Source organism: Drosophila navojoa, chromosome 3, assembly GCF_054131105.1.
Source record: "Drosophila navojoa isolate 15081-1374.11 chromosome 3, UAZ_NAV_1.0, whole genome shotgun sequence".
Classification (NCBI taxonomy): domain Eukaryota; kingdom Metazoa; phylum Arthropoda; class Insecta; order Diptera; family Drosophilidae; genus Drosophila; species Drosophila navojoa.
This window is the reverse complement of record NC_142891.1, coordinates 18,662-34,940: the sequence shown is the minus strand read 5'-3', so window position 1 is coordinate 34,940 and position 16,279 is coordinate 18,662. Positions and strand designations below refer to the sequence as shown.

General features: G+C 36.4%; 2 protein-coding genes and 1 long non-coding RNA gene across 3 annotated transcripts in view; 2 read left to right on the top strand and 1 right to left on the bottom strand.

Annotated features, from left to right (window-relative positions):
- The window catches only part of LOC149091585 (uncharacterized), a 94,161-nt gene that overhangs the window by 59,325 nt on the left and 18,557 nt on the right, over positions 1 to 16,279 (top strand). The window lies entirely within an intron of this gene.
- On the top strand, positions 5,227 to 14,328 carry Zir (dedicator of cytokinesis). The gene is made up of 14 exons (XM_030384560.2): positions 5,227 to 5,383; positions 5,489 to 5,573; positions 5,634 to 5,803; positions 5,856 to 7,423; positions 7,486 to 8,370; positions 8,425 to 9,014; positions 9,089 to 10,285; positions 10,437 to 11,168; positions 11,363 to 11,494; positions 11,555 to 11,735; positions 11,821 to 11,997; positions 12,228 to 12,600; positions 12,667 to 12,705; positions 12,796 to 14,328. The coding sequence occupies exons 1-14, from the start codon at positions 5,343 to 5,345 to the stop codon at positions 12,815 to 12,817; spliced, it is 6,192 nt and encodes a 2,063-aa protein (XP_030240420.1). The 5' UTR covers positions 5,227 to 5,342; the 3' UTR covers positions 12,818 to 14,328.
- Positions 13,094 to 16,114, bottom strand: mus304 (mutagen-sensitive 304). The gene is made up of 4 exons (XM_018099144.3): positions 15,352 to 16,114; positions 13,772 to 15,287; positions 13,536 to 13,715; positions 13,094 to 13,422 (listed from the first exon to the last, which is right to left on the bottom strand). The coding sequence occupies exons 1-4, from the start codon at positions 15,982 to 15,984 to the stop codon at positions 13,181 to 13,183; spliced, it is 2,571 nt and encodes an 856-aa protein (XP_017954633.2). The 5' UTR covers positions 15,985 to 16,114; the 3' UTR covers positions 13,094 to 13,180.

The window sequence follows — 16,279 nt, the reverse complement described above, 5'->3', positions numbered from 1 at the left end:
GGTCATGCAACTCAGAACTTAGAGCACAGGTAAAAGTGACTTCTTAGAATTTCCATAATTAATTTGCACTTGTTTTCCTTTTGCTTTTCTAAATTGTGCACTTCTAATGACTTCGCGCACCTTTTTTTCTCAAACGTTTATAGCTTTCAGTTTGGGACCTCATTGGTGCATCATATGTTACTGGTACTGATAAGTGGGAGATATTGGACCAAACTGGTCAACAGTTTTGCTTGCAAAACAATTGGTAGTCATATATAGAATTATATAGTAAATGTGATAGCCAACCCCAAATTTGGTGATTGGCGAGACTTAAAAGTTTTTTTGATAAATTAAAACATATTTCACAAAAAAAGCTCATGCCAATGTATGTATATAACAAGCTACTACACAAATACTGAGGGACACGAGGTGAGTTTTTGAACGGTAACAATGACATTGGCACGTTTATAAGACGGTTATCGTATTGTGCACATGTTTATACGTGTGATGTCATAGAAGGGGAGTATGTGCTACGTGCAACATAGTCAACCACCTGTGCAACAGCCTGAGCAACCGCCTGTGCAACAGCCTGAGCAACAGCCTGTCAACCAACGAGCTCACGTGTCACGATGACATTATCTCAATATATACATAAACATATCAAAATACTACGGACAAGACTATACTTAAACTTGAGAATATTGCCAATTTCCCAAATTTTAGCTAAAGATTCATTTGATTGCTTCATTTCTAATAGCCAAAAAGACCAATAAACAATTTGAATATCCAAAGAAGACATTTTAATCAATTTATAGTTTCGATTTCTCTGTAAATCATCTCCGAACAGTTTTCCTTAGAGTAAATACTATACATTTAAACAAAGCTGCCATTGACAAAATTCAAAATATCAAGTTGTTGTTCTTGTAACGTGCATGCCCCACTGCTGCAACTGCAATAAACTGTTGTAGCCAACATCAAATAAGTTGTAGCAACCTAGTGCAACATGTTTGAAGCTTGCTCTGCGAGTAGATTTTATTTTTTTTATTCGGATCAAGGACTGAAGTTGAAATTTTATCATGATATGAACAATAGTCTCTTAACAGTAATCTATTTATTCTGGTAACTAGCTTTATTACCGATGTGATTAAAGATATGTATATGTATACACAAAATATGTAAAAAAAAAAAAAATAAAAACAGTAGTATTTGCTTGAATTAAAGTATCAGAATGGTGAGCACATATTTAGCGTAGAGACAGGATGGCGACAGTTTGTAGTTATACTCAACCTCAGCTGGTGTATTCATACGTATGTATGTACACATAAAGATACATATGTGTGCGAGTACGGGAGCGACAAACAACACATGTCCGCGTATTGAGACCTTCAGACGGCGTCAGCTTGACTCTTGCGATTTTTCATGGAAATTGCACAGTCGGCAACCGATGGCACATATGGTGACCATAACCAGAAAAGAAAGTCTACTTATACCTACGACCTTTCAGCATGCAAAATGTGTGCATTTTTTCAAGCGCTCTCAAGCTAGGGACCGCACCGCGCAGCCTTACAGTTTTCTTTTTTGGGCTGAATGCGTGAGAATATTGTTGGGAAATTTTGGTGTATTTTCGTGTGTTTGGAGAATGGATAAGTTCCATGTGTTAAGTTATTGACTTGGGTTTTCTCATGTAAGTATGCCACAGTGTGTAGGAAAAATCCTAATTGCCAATATATGGGATATGTCCATACCAACATACACACAGTATGCCTCAATCAAATAATTAAATATATCAGACAGATTGGGAGCTTATACGGATATGCATGAATTAGGGACAAGCAGAAGCTTCTCTGAACAACGTGACAGCCTCAAGCCAATTTCGAGGGCGAGATTGCCAATCAAATGCATGCAAACGTCTCGGTGCACAATTAGATACCAAAACTTATGCTATTAATGTCCAAAATTTGCAACCAATAAGTGGGTATAGGCACAAGCTTGTCTCGTAGAAGCTTGCTTGGCACGCAATGTGCTGAAATAACCATATTCTTTTATAAGGCCAAAAGCAAGTTATTTCCCACGCTTTTAGAATGCAGAACACCTTCAAGCTTATTAGTAGAGACGGGAGAGAAAGAGAAAATCAGGCAAATGCTGTGCACTTTTCATTAACGACTTGCCGACTAACCTCCATCCTTTCTTATCGACTACTGTGTGCCTTCGGTCAGATTTAAATTGCGCAAGTAATACAGCAGCAAATGGTTAATACGAAAAACGAGATGGCTTGAGGCTGTGAGCGGCAACTGCCACTAAACAAGTTTACTCCATGAGTCACTGAAATAATTTCCAGTGTGGATCTGGATCCGAGCGGCTTATAACTCTAGTGCTCTTGCTAAGGTGTCATATAGTTACCCATCAATAGCAAGTATTTGGTTGACATGACTACAAAAATGTACCTGCTTTCTATATATTTACGATACCTGTTGGTCCGTTCCTTTACTTCCTCATTTTGGCCATGTTGGGCATTGTCTATGTCTTTTGTCCCTGTCATAAAATGGCAATTGTTCAACTCTGTTTTGGTGCAGAGATTGACAGCGATAACACACAGAGAATTACTTAAAGAAGATTTTGGCTGGCGCCATACGCACAGCAGGGAATCTCAGAAAGAGAAATAGTCTGAAAGGTCAAAGTTACAATGCTACTCTTCTTACAAACATCTTTCCACCGAATTTGGCGCCAAATGAGAAACTGTTTGTGTGGCAGACGGTTGAATATCAAGTTAAGCAACCACCAGCAACCAGCAAAGTGCAATCAAAAATTTAGCAAGCCTGAGCCAGATGCGTCATTGTGGCCTCGCCTCAATGTTGACACATGCCACAAAACGTGTATGGCGGTCTGTTGGCCAGTCCTTAGCCACTTGTCGTCGAGGCTACAACTGGTTTGAATTCTTAATTTGCGTGCTGGCCGAGGCGAGGCTCACACAAATGTACCTTAGCTGTTGTCCACTCTTTTTTGTCTGTATGTAGAGGATGCGCTCTGCTCAGCTGGCCTATGTCCCCTTCAGATCGTGTCAATGAAAAGGTGCAAAACAACTGCCCCTGTTAAAATGCCGTTGGACACTCAGCGTCATCTTGCCTCAACTAATTGCCGAATGCGGTTAGACTTGTCAGGTGTTTTTATAGAAGTCGTTTACTAAATCGATTCTTTGGCAGTGGGTTATCTTAATATAGCTTACAAACGGATTAAACAACACATGGGTATATATATAAAAATATCCATATTAGCCAGGTCTATTTTGATGAAATATTTAAGCCCAATTATCTACAGATTTTTTTCCCAACTTACTAAGTTTAAGTGCTTCCAATCCACCTTTGTACTTGTTATAAAGACCAACCTCTTGATTTAGAACAGCTGTTTTTTCTGTACTGTACTGTAATCACTGTAATAGCTAAACATAAAATAAGCACACACCTGCAAAGCAAAAAACCTTCAATAAGAAACGAACGCATTAGGTCTACAGCTGCACAAATAAAATTTTTCTTGAAATTCGGTTAACTTCCATTCCGATTTTACAACTATAAAAAAGTCATTGATCCAGCTTGTTATATTTGAGGTACCATTATAAATTCAATTTAGCTTCGAAGTGTCTTGCTTCGCGATTCTCTTATATAGTGTGAGTAAATTACATAGACTACGTTTTCTAAGGAAATTGGATTCAAAAGTAGAGGATATATCCAAGTTAAATATTGTAGTTTGGCAGCTTCACATCTTCAAAAATATTTCCTAGTAGATGAACAAAATTTGTAAAACAAAAGTATTCTACAATTTATCCGCAATTTCTGTATGATACATTTGAAATTGATCAATTTAATCAATATTTGGCAACGGTAATGTTCCTTACCTGAATTTCCTATGATTTCTTAATTTTATATTCCTGCCAAAGGAATCGTTTATTTACCAACACAGTCAAATGACATTTACATTTATACATAAAAAGTATAAGGCACATGGCAGTTTATTTTAATTTGCGTGCGTTTCCGGCAAAACGACTGTAGTTGGGCCATAAGTTTTCGCTTTCACCCACAGCTGGCAGCTGCTGAAGAGATTTTTTTAAAATATGGAACACAGCGCACACATTCCCATTTCCTACAAGCTTCAACACGCACCGATCACCACATTAGAAGCACGATTGGGGCGACAGTTGTGGTTTTGTTCGTGGATGTTAAAGAACTGCTAGGGTGAGTTATACATATATATATATATAATTATATATATGTTTGTATGTTTATAAATATATGTATATATGCGGAACAGAATCGTTCCTTTTTGTCCGTAGCGTACATTCAATAAGCAACAATAATTGTATGAAGGAATCATCATAAAAGAAATTACTTAATCTGTACCGACATGTTATGTTAGTAATCAAACTATATTATATGATTGTTTATGATTTTATACTAACTTATCATTTTATAATAATCCCATATTCCATATATAATATAATAAGCCCCCGAGACCGAAATTGCGACAACGTTAATGTATTCGTAAACAATTTACATTACAAATTAATTGTCTCTTAATCTGTTTTTATGTGGTGTGAAAATATATAGTCGTCACGAATTCGTCGTGGCTGCCTTGGTGCACAGCATTTCTCTGGTGCTTCTTGTCTGCTGATGTGGTCGTCGACAAATTATGACAAACTGTGTGCAATAATTTTCCTCATGTACACATACTCACAGGCCATGAGGGCTATAGAGCCCCCACATTTGTTTATGCGCTTTTTTACCCAGGGTTGCGCCTTATTGACCGTTAACGCTGAAGCGATTGGACTTTGTCCATAAATTGTCAGACCTTAAGTACCTGGAATGTATATTTTTATTTTAAATCTACTTGTTCTTAATAAAAACAATTGAGTCGGATTATTTAAAAAAATACAAAATCAGTATGAATATCTCATAGAATAATTCGATTCACTTAATGGAATGCTTGCGATTGATAAGTCGGGTGTTCTGTTTACACAATCTAACTAAAGATAACCCAAAACTGAATGCCAATGTCTAAGCCAAAACTTAATATAACACAAAGTTCTGAATGGCAACAACTCAAAAGTTAATTAAAAGTTTTTAAAAACAACAATGTTAAATTAAATATTTTAACCATTATTTCTAAGGCGCCAAATTTTTAATTATACATTTAAATCGCATTACACCACAGTCTGCAAATCAATCGAATCGCCTAGCCACCACAATTTATCGGTGAACTATCGGGTAGTTCACTCTCAGCTCGATTGTTTTTCATTTACTTTCAACCCATTGTTTGATTTTATAGCTGAAGAATTATTTGCTATTTCCATCTTTGGGAGGAAATTTACAAAAATGTCAACTGCCCAAAGGTCATTTGTGCAGAAAATGTCAAAGTAAGTTAAAGCTGTGGACTTAAGCTTAACTTTTAGCAACCGCACCCTTTTAGTGGATGCGGGGGCCATTTACAAAGCCATATTCATATGTACCTTTTTTTACAGACAACCGGCAGCTGATGTCCGAAAAAACATAAGTGTACATATGCAATCTAAGACCACCAGCTGCACATCGATGTGCTCATCAACAGTAAGTTTTCAAAATTTTAAAATCGTTTTTATGCTCATACTAAAAGTACAAAATATTTAGCTGTCCCTTACTGAACCGCTTGATTATGAGGAATTTCTTATTCAACACATGAACACTATTAACCGAGATCCATTAAAACATATTTTGGATTTTCCGCAAGGAGATGTATCAGTCAAGACCATACCAAGAAAGATTCGCACAGTAGATCACATTTTACCTAATGAGAATATGTAAGCTTTTGAGCATTCAAGTGAAATTTAGTATATAATGAATGTGTTTCAGATCTGAATTACCAAAGCACGTACAGGAGAGCATTCGTTGTTACACACGTCCTTGGAAAGTTGTAGAATACGCACACCGCCATTACTCAAGTTCGTCTTGTGCACGTGAACGTATTGATCGCGACATTACTAGCCCTTCGGCGTACCAGCAAGAGTTTGAGATTGACAAGGATTTTTCATCTTTTGACGAATCATTCACCGACAAAAGCGAAAGTTGCACACCGAGCTCTAGACAATCTATAGCTAGTTTAGCTTCAGTTAGTTCTTGTACCGATACGCTAACTCCTCGTAGCTCTTGGGCTAGTTTTGATTTGCGGCGCTCAGTTAATGATCCTCTTATTCCAAATTTATTGGATAATGTGCCGCCAGATCAGATAGATCAATTGAACGAAATGCGTCGTCAAGAAGATCGTCAAGGAGCTTTTTTTTCTCTTTATCCAGAAATTGAAAGTGAAGACGCTATTGAGCGCCGATTACAAGCAGAGTTGCCAGTAGAGCACATAGGTCATCGCATACACGTTAAATGCCTTCAACTCAGATTGGAGCTAGAGGTCGAACCTATATTTGCATCAATGGCCATTTATGATGCCAAAGAACGCCAAAAAGTATCTGAAAATTTTTACTTTGATATGAATTCGGACAGTCTAAAACTTATGTTGTCAACCCATGTGCGTTGTGCAGATGTTAGCACACAAAGTCGTTCGGCTATATTTGAAATTTCTTATCCAAGTAATGATTTATTTCTTGTTATAAGACTTGAAAAAGTACTCCAAGGTGACATAAATAACTCTGTAGAGCCATATCTGAAAGAAGACAAGGAAAAATACAGAGAGAAAGTTAAATCTAATGCAATGGATTATTGCGAGCGTCTTGGAAAATATAGAATGCCTTTTGCATGGACGGCTATATACTTGACGAATATTTTCAACGGCGATAACTTTGAGAACAAGGATTCTTGCGCTGGCGATAGAGAATCGTCTAACAGCGGATGTAATACCGTTTTAGGTTCTGCCGCAAGCTCCAACAGCTTAGATCGAAAGTCTTCTACTAGCAGCTTTGATCAGCTTCGCAGAAAAGCTAATGATATGAGCGGTACTCTTACAAGACGTGGATCACTGGAGCGCAAAGAAAAACGTCGGTCATGGTCACCAGATGATTTCGCCAATGTTGTTGAAAATTTTCGTCCTATTACCTTAACAGTGCCTAGTTTCTTTAAACAAGAGCCTGATAAAATGAAAGATGAAGACTTATACAAAATCTTACCGGAACTGAAGCGGCCTAGTACGGTTATAAAAAAATATAAATGTATTCCGGGCTCTATAAAATTGGAAATATCCCCATGTGTTGAAGATGTTACAAATGCGTTAACGCCAGAATTGGCTAAAATCGAACCGCACAGTGGAGATAACACCCGTCCAATCAAAGAAATATTGGAGTTTCCTCTGCTTCCAATTTATAATCCACACTATAGCTATCGTAATTTGCTATTCGTGTTTCCCAAAGAGCTAAATTTTTCATCACGTGCAGGTTCCGCACGTAACATTGCCATTCGCATTCAGTTAATGTCAGGTGAGACGATAATTTACGAAAAACAAATAAAAATGTTAAATGTACAAATTAATTATTTGCAGGAGAGACTCAAGCTGATGCAGTCAATGCCATTTTTGGAAAATCGTCATGTCCAGAATATGCAACGGATGTATTTACTTGCGTCAATTACCATAACAAGTGCCCTTCATTCTATGACGAGATTAAGATTGCCCTGCCCGCTTCTATCAAAGAGCACCATCATTTATTGTTTACTATCTATCATGTGTCATGCCAAAAAAAGCCACACGAGCTACAACTTCCGGTGGAAACTCCCATCGGCTACACCTGGTTACCACTTCTTGAAGATGGGAAGCTAAGAGTTGGCGAATTCAACCTACCTGTCATGGTTGAGGCACCCCCGAAAAATTATTCTTTTATACCACCAAATGTTCACCTTCCTGGTATAAAATGGCTCGACAACCATCGCGCAGTATTTTCAATTAACATTGCAGCTGTCACTTCAGTTCACACCTTGGATGCGCATCTGGACAGATTCTTTTTGATATGTGAATATTTAGACACCCGAAATATACCTTCGCATATAGGTGAAGGCAATATGGAAGCTGAATTAAAAAAGTGCTTGCTAGATATTGAGAATGCCAATCGAGAATCTCTTGTAAAACATTTGCCCCTGGTGCTAGATAAACTTATTGAATTACTAGTTACTACACATAAATTAGGCGGACAGCCTTTGTGCTTAAGCTCGACAGTGTTTGAAGTCCTTTGTTTGGTTTCTGCACATTTGTCAATATTAAGTGATGTAGACCAGTATGGACCTCAGAGTTTGTTTTCCACTTATGTCCAGTTTCAGTGCAAAATTCCACATCCGTTGATGACAAAACGGCACATAGCCCGAAATCCTGCAAATGAACTCTTATCCAAAGAATCATATGATATTTATGATACCTTAAGCACTAATCCTGCAGGTATGTAATCTATTAGTTACATTTAATACAAGTTTTAACTTAACCGTCTTTTAGATCTACAAAGTGAAGCACATTCGAGTGCAGAGTTAGAATCCGACATGACTGTACGCTTGCTTCATGAAGAGCTTGCTCTGCAGTATACCTTGTCTAGTGGAAAAGCCGCTGATTTGGCCATGACTAATTCATGGTTTCTTTTTGAGCTTATTGTGAAATCTATGATTGAGCACTTAGACAATTCGGGTACCTTAAATGCTCCACGGAAACGCCGTTTCCCACAGCAATTTAATGACGACATTGCTATGCTGGTTGAGATTGTAACTAACAAAGTCATGGAATATCACAGTACAGACCCAAGATTAGCTCAGTCATTAAACGCTAGTTTAAGCTTTTTAATTTTTGACCTATTGAGCATTATGGATCGCGGATTTGTCTTTGGCCTTATTCAAATATACTCCAAACGGATAATATCAACAAACGCTTCTGGACCTGAGCTAATGAATTATAAAATTGACTTTCATCGAATTGTGTGCAGTCACGAGCATTTTGTAGCGTTAAATTTTCCCTTCGGTACTTCCTATACTACATTCTCAGCGCCTTGCAGCCCAACTCCCAGCACTACATCCAGTACTAGTCAGACATCATATGTACGTATCAAAATATCATAATACTATATACTATATTAATTGTCATACGCTTTAAAAATTTAATTATTTCTTAGGGTTCCATTGAGCGTTCCTTGCATGCTGATCTTAGTTCTGAATTTCGCCAACAACATTTTCTTGTCGGCATTGTATTAAGTGATTTGGCCACTGTCATGGAAATCCCCAATCCCCATCTGCATGGAAAAGCAATCAACTGCATACGTAATCTGTTAACTTCACATGATTCACGATACGATGCAGAAGTACGCTCGCGAGTAGCTTCACTTTATATACCTCTCCTCTCGATTGTAATGGATACTTTTTCACAACTTCATCAGTATCTATCAGATGCTCAAGATCATGATCGCCTCCAGCAAATGGGCCAGCTTGAAGACTATCAAGGGCCTCATCAGACTATAGCCAAAGCTACCATAAGCCCAGAAGTAGCATATGCTATTTCTGGTAGCCGTGTATACTCCTACATGACAGAGCCATCGAAAAGCAAAGTTCCCTTAAACGCGGAGAATACCCGTCACTTACTGGCATGTTTCCTTTGGGTACTTAAAAATTTGGAACGTACTGTGCTCTATCGCTGGCTACTTGGCTTAAGTCCGCATCGCGTTCACCAAATGTTACAAGTACTCAACACATGCTTAAAAGCTTTCGAGTACTCCGGACAAAAGAGATTGCCCTCATTAAAACGAACTAACACTCATAGTTTTCGTAAATCAGCGCCAAATGACGTAAAAGAAAAGTTGGAAGAATGCATTAGAGGAACAAACTCAGCACGTTATGATTTGATTAATCGTCGCAAAGATCGCAATTCTACTGAGAAACTTCGTTGGCGCAAGGATCACATGCCATATCGTTCACAGTATAGTGAAACAGCAAACAAAAATGAAACAGAGCTTGAAATGAGTCACTTTATTGAAGGTTCACTTTCTACTGAAATCGCACTTATCATACTAGACTCCTTAGAAATTATTGTGCACGTGGCAACCAATCTTCATCACAATCTTCTGGGGACAGTACTAAAAGTTCTATTGCATAGTTTATCCCGCAATCAATCGACATTGGCATTGCAAAATTTGTTTGCTTCCCAAAGAGCTTTGATCTTTAAATTTCCAAATCTACTGTTTGATGAAGAAACCGATATATGCGCGGACTTATGCCTATTACTCTTAAAACATTGCGCATCACAACTTCCAGGAATTCGTTCGCAGGCAGCTGCATCATTGTACTTGCTAATGAGGCAAAACTTTGAAATTGGAAATGTAAGTCTACTAAATTCATATATTAATTTACTAAACCCATATTCTATATACTTCAAGAGTACGTAGCGAAAAAATAGAGTAATTCGATGTATTGATGTACTATCATGTCTTTGTGACAATATTTCAATTCGTAAATATTTTTCCATTTCAGAATTTTGCACGTGTGAAAATGCAGGTAACTATGTCACTAAGCTCCTTGGTTGGTACGAGCGCTTCCTTTAGCGAACAGTCTCTTCGTCGTGCGCTGAAAACAGTCTTAGTTTACGCTGAATCCGATGCAGACTTACAGGAAACTTCTTTCCCGGAGCAAGTTCAAGACTTATTGTTCAATCTGCATATGATCCTCTCCGATACAGTAAAAATGAAAGAATATCAAGAGGACCCAGAAATGTTACTTGACCTAATGAATCGCATAGCAAAAGGATATCAAAACAATCCAGATTTGCGGCTTACATGGCTGGAAAACATGGCTAAAAAACATCGTGAACGAGCAAACCACACAGAGGCGGCAATGTGTTATATACATGGGGCTGCATTAGTTTCGGAATATCTAAGTATGCTAGAATCGCAAACCCATTTGCCTATTGGCGCAGTAAGTTTTCAACGCATATCACCAAATACCTTTATGGAATCTGCGGTGTCGGACGATGTTCTTAGTCCAGGCGAAGATGGAATCTGTCTGGGCAATCACTTCACTGAGACCGGACTAAAGGCATTGCTCGAAGAGGCATCCAATTTATTTCAAGTCGCAGGCATGTATGAAGCTATGAACGAAGTTTATAAAATATTACTTCCTATTTGTGAGGCGAACCGGGAGTTCCACAAGCTTGGAAAAATTCATGGCAAACTGCAAGAAGCTTTTAATCGAATTGCACAGCTACATGTAAGTTGAACATTCAAAATTGACTAGCTTAAAAGTTATTGTTTATTGTTTTCTAATTTTGTATTTACAAATAAACATTTTTTAGTCCAATTATCTGATTATCTTACATGATTGAAATATAGATAGACTTCATATAATATATTTTGAAATCAACTGATCAAATTATTGAAACAATTAAAAATTAATATATTTAGGGCAAGCGAGTATTTGGAACTTACTTTCGTGTTGGCTTTTATGGAGCAAAGTTTGGAGACCTGGATCAACAAGAATTCATTTACAAAGAACCAACATTAACAAAGTTGCCGGAAATATTTAGTCGACTTCAGGTACTAGAATGATGTTACGAAGAAATAGTGTTTTTTTTTTTTTAACTATATACTCCTTAGAACTTTTATACGGAAAGGTTTGGGCCGGATTCTGTGCATATTATTAAGGACTCCAATAATTTCGACCCAAATACATTAGATCCGGAAAAGGCGTATATACAAATAACTTATGTCGAGCCATTCTTCGAAACCTATGAAATGCGTCATCGTGAAACTTACTTTGAACGAAATTTTAATATAAGTAAGCGATTATTAAGAATGAGCATGCAATTTTACATGTATAGTTTAACCTAATCTAATATATTTATTTTTGGTTATTTTACTAGAACGATTTATATTTTCAACGCCGTTCACTAAAAGCGGAAAAGCTCATGGGGAATTACATGAGCAATGTAAACGAAAAACAATATTAACAACTGCAAACCACTTCCCTTACGTTAAAACTCGTATCCAAGTAATTAATAGAACTCAATTTCAATTGGAACCGATTGAAGTTGCAATAGGTTTGTAAAAAAAATATTTATTTAGTTTTATGCAATATTTTTCCATTTACCTAAATGAAAATCTGTTTTTTATCTTAGAGTATAAACATTTTTAGTGTTTATAATTTATGTTTAAAGGAAAGTCAATATAATGGAATTATATTTCAAAAAAAAATTATTCCTAGTTATTTATCAAAACAGCTATAATTAAATATAATTTTAAAATGTTTCGATCATTTATAAAATAATAGAAGACATCCAAAAGAAGACATTGGAATTAGCTGCAGCTACAAATCAAGAGCCGGCCGACCCAAAAATATTACAAATGGTCTTACAGGGTTGCATTGGGACTACTGTTAATCAGGGACCTATGGAAATGGCTAGCGTATTTCTGTCAAATTTATCTGACGGAACGACTATACCAACGAAGCATCAAAATAAATTACGGTTGTGCTTTCGCGAGTTTTCAAAACGATGCGCCGATGCCTTGAAAAAAAATAGAAATCTTATATTATCCGACCAAAAAGATTATCAGCGAGAATTAGAACGTAATTATGAGCGCTTTGTGGAACGACTGATGCCGCTTATCACACTTACATCAGCACAAACACAAGGAGTTATAAAGTAAGTCCTCATTAACTGACTAAAAAAAGAAATGAATAATTAATCATACCGTTATACTACTTGCAGAGCTAATGCTTTCCAAAACAAGAGTACACCACTTAAATGGTAAATTATACGATTGTGTCTATCAATGACAGCACCCATTTAATGTTTTAAAATTCTTACTCTTATCTCACACATTTTTTACATGCCTAGTGTGTCGGATTATTTTAAGTAAGTGTAAGTGTAAAATATCTGAAATTAATTAAATAGATATTTTATACAATTTTTATTCAGTATTTTTATATGTAAAATATATATTTTCTAATATATATCTATATACCCCTCGACATCATATTATCAATTTAAAAAACGTATTACAATCAATCATCTTAAGTGCTAAACCACTAATTACTTGTCTAATAAAATAAATATATTTAATAACTTTTAATAATACATTTGATATAATTTTTACTATTAAATATTGGTGAAAAATATAAATATAAAAGCATAATATAATCAACCAATTTACAGATTAGATAAAACATATTTGTGGGCGTTAATTGTAACAATTAGAAAATAATCACATTTTTTATTTACCTTATTCAAAATTATAAGACTTTCTCTTTAAGCCATTGAAAAAATTATCTCTATCATATATTGTGTGCCAGTGCTCAAAATCGAGTAGGGTGTTTGTTTGAATATATGGCTGTATATTTTTATCAGCATTGCACACTATTCGTTTCCACTCGCTACTATCATCATTTGGATTGGTAGAATTTCCTTCTTGGTGCAACGGTTTTAACATAAAATGCAAATCCTGTAATTGTCTTAAAAAGCGCACTGTAAGTAGAGTGAAATGAAATATGTTCGCGATATAGATATATTTTCTATATTTAATCTATATTTAAATTTACATCATAATATGGTAATAAGAAAAGTTAAATTATACTCACTATGTTCATCTTCGAAATTCAAAAGTCGCGCATGACATTGCCACCAATTGCATAATAGAGATAAATAATGTTTTGTTGTTTCTGCAGAGTCCCGGAAAAGGCAGGAGAGGTAATATTCACGAAAGATAAGCGTAAATAGATGTAGAGCAACCTGTGAGACTTTTCCAACTTGTGAAATATCTGAATAATTACATTTTATATATATTGACGTTATTGCAACTCTTACATATTCATACCTAATTTATTATCTTGATTTATCCACTGATACATCATTTGATAAACGATCGAAACAACGCTTAGGCAAAGTTTTACATAGCACTCACAACGGATTTCTTGATGGGTTTTCTTCGCAGGGGCTACAGAATTTTTTGACACGCTTGTGGCTTCGAGCGAAGACATATAAAAATTATCGGTTTTGTTATTACTAGGAGTTGCATCAGAGTTTATACCGACAACTTTGGACAATGTGTCCTCATTATCCTTCTCGTCATCAGTATGTGATGGAAGTGAAAGCATTTTTAATATAAATGCAGGTCTCGCTGTGAAGCATTGGTAAACGAAGCGCACATGATTCTCACACACCGATAACAAAAGTTTGAAACGGCTAGGTTGAAAAGCCAAATCGCTATAAAAGCTTAACTCGAGCAATCCTGCGTACACCTGTATTAAGCAAGAGCTCGGACCAAAACGGTAAAGCGAACGAACCCGATCTGCTACAAAGCAGTTGCTAGGGCAGTTTACACACATTCTTGCCATTAGTTGACTGTTTTGTGTGCACAATAGCATACAAGCGCTGAGCTCATGGAAAACCCAGGGACTTGGACGAGTAAACACAAGCTGTTTCAGTAAATGAAATAGAAGGTCATTCTGAGATTCGGACATTGAATCTTTTACTGAATTCATATAGCTCAATAAACTGCAGAGAAATGAAGACGTGGCTTTAAGAACGCCTAAGTGTTCGACAACCTCGAAGGAGTAACTTAAATTAGTAATCGCTTCGCTCAATATTTTTAAAATCCAGTGCCTATCATACTTTCTTGTTAGCAACATGTATGATATTATGTTTTGATTTTGACATATTAACGCCAATGTTGCAATATAGCGGCGTAATAGAATTCCTCGTTCCATGTTATATAAAGCAGTGGGTTGAATCAACGAACACCGCATCTCTATATTTTGACCTGAGTGTGTGTTAATCTGCCGATGGGGATATAGTGTACAGGTTTGTGGTAATTCTAAGTTCTGGGTATAGAAACAAAATTCTGTAAAGACCCTGCCTGCAGAAGCAAATATACGGTTTATAACAGCTTTAACATTTGCACACTCAGACTGCATTTGCGAGTAATTGAGAACTAATTGTTCTAACTCCATTTCAAGGAAAGTCCGTTGTTTTTTTTGCGCGCGTTTCTCATTTGTGTACTCATACATATATCGTTTGGTTTTTGTAGAACTTTGCTTTGCAAAGTGGCTTTCAATACAAAAATTTTCAATACGGAGCAATCTTCGATTCACGTCAGAATCTATTCCTTTGAAAGTGTTACGTTCATTCGATTTCGCATTCCTAATTTTAAGTTCCGTAAATTCTACGGTTGTAAAATTTAATTCTGTATCTTTAGCTCTGATTTGCTTGAATGCATCAATTATTTTTTCATTACATTCACTTTTCCCATTTTCCGCCTTCGTTAGCCTATCGACCTTGCTAGCTTGGAGCAGCTTGCGTGCCTGTCGGAGCTCGTTGCGTAGTAAACCAACCTTTTTTAATGTAAAATATGTACATATGTGGTAAAAGGTTTTACCCAATATTATACATACTCACCTCGCCTTCCTTAGCATTAGCCTGATTGTTACTATCTGCTAGGTCTCTCTGCAATTTGGCATTTTCCTTTTTGAGTAAATCAACACGTTCCATTAAAAATTTTAGTTGTCGTTCCTGTGCCAATTGACGCCTTGTTTCTGTTGCCCGGCTTGTAGAAGCATCGACCGCGTTGTTTATATCGGCTACCTGAATATCTGTTTTTTTGCCACATTCAGTATTAGGTAAGAACACATTGGTTTCATCTGTCCCAAATATTTCGTCGATGGTTAAATTTGTCGATAGATGACTTCTAAGCACCTCATCATTAAATAATTCCTGAGTGCTTGTAGTGGCATGCAGAGCTTGGGCAGCAAAATTATTGAAGCTGAATTCGTTCTGCGTGTTTGGTGGATCAGTTTTACGCTGAGTTTCCTCTGCTTTTTGGGTAGCGAACAAAACGTCATCGTCGTCATCACTCGTCCAAAATTCTACAACATTAGTGGATTCTCTAGTGCGGCCCCGACTTATACTAATGTCTAGTTTCAGTTTTTTTGCAGCTCCGAATTTATCAATTGGAACTATCCGCTTAGCCATTTCTTTATATTTAATAAACGAACGTGTTCTATTATTTTCTTTGAGCACTAGCTTGTCCATGTGCGAATAAAGCAACAATGCATTTCACACAGAATTAATTATTACAAATATGTAACCAAATGGAGACGATTTTAAATTTGCTTTGATTTTGTTTACAATGAGCAGCTGCTAATAGTTTTAACGATATGTGGATAAATAAATGTTTGTATGAACTGAATCGCAATATGAGCGAACTGCTTCATTTTAAACGCAAATTAGTATAGACAGCAACAGGTGTTCTTTAATAAATTTATGTTGCATTACAAAATAAATCTAAGCGATACATTGCGTACGATAGAAATGTAAAATAAAAAAA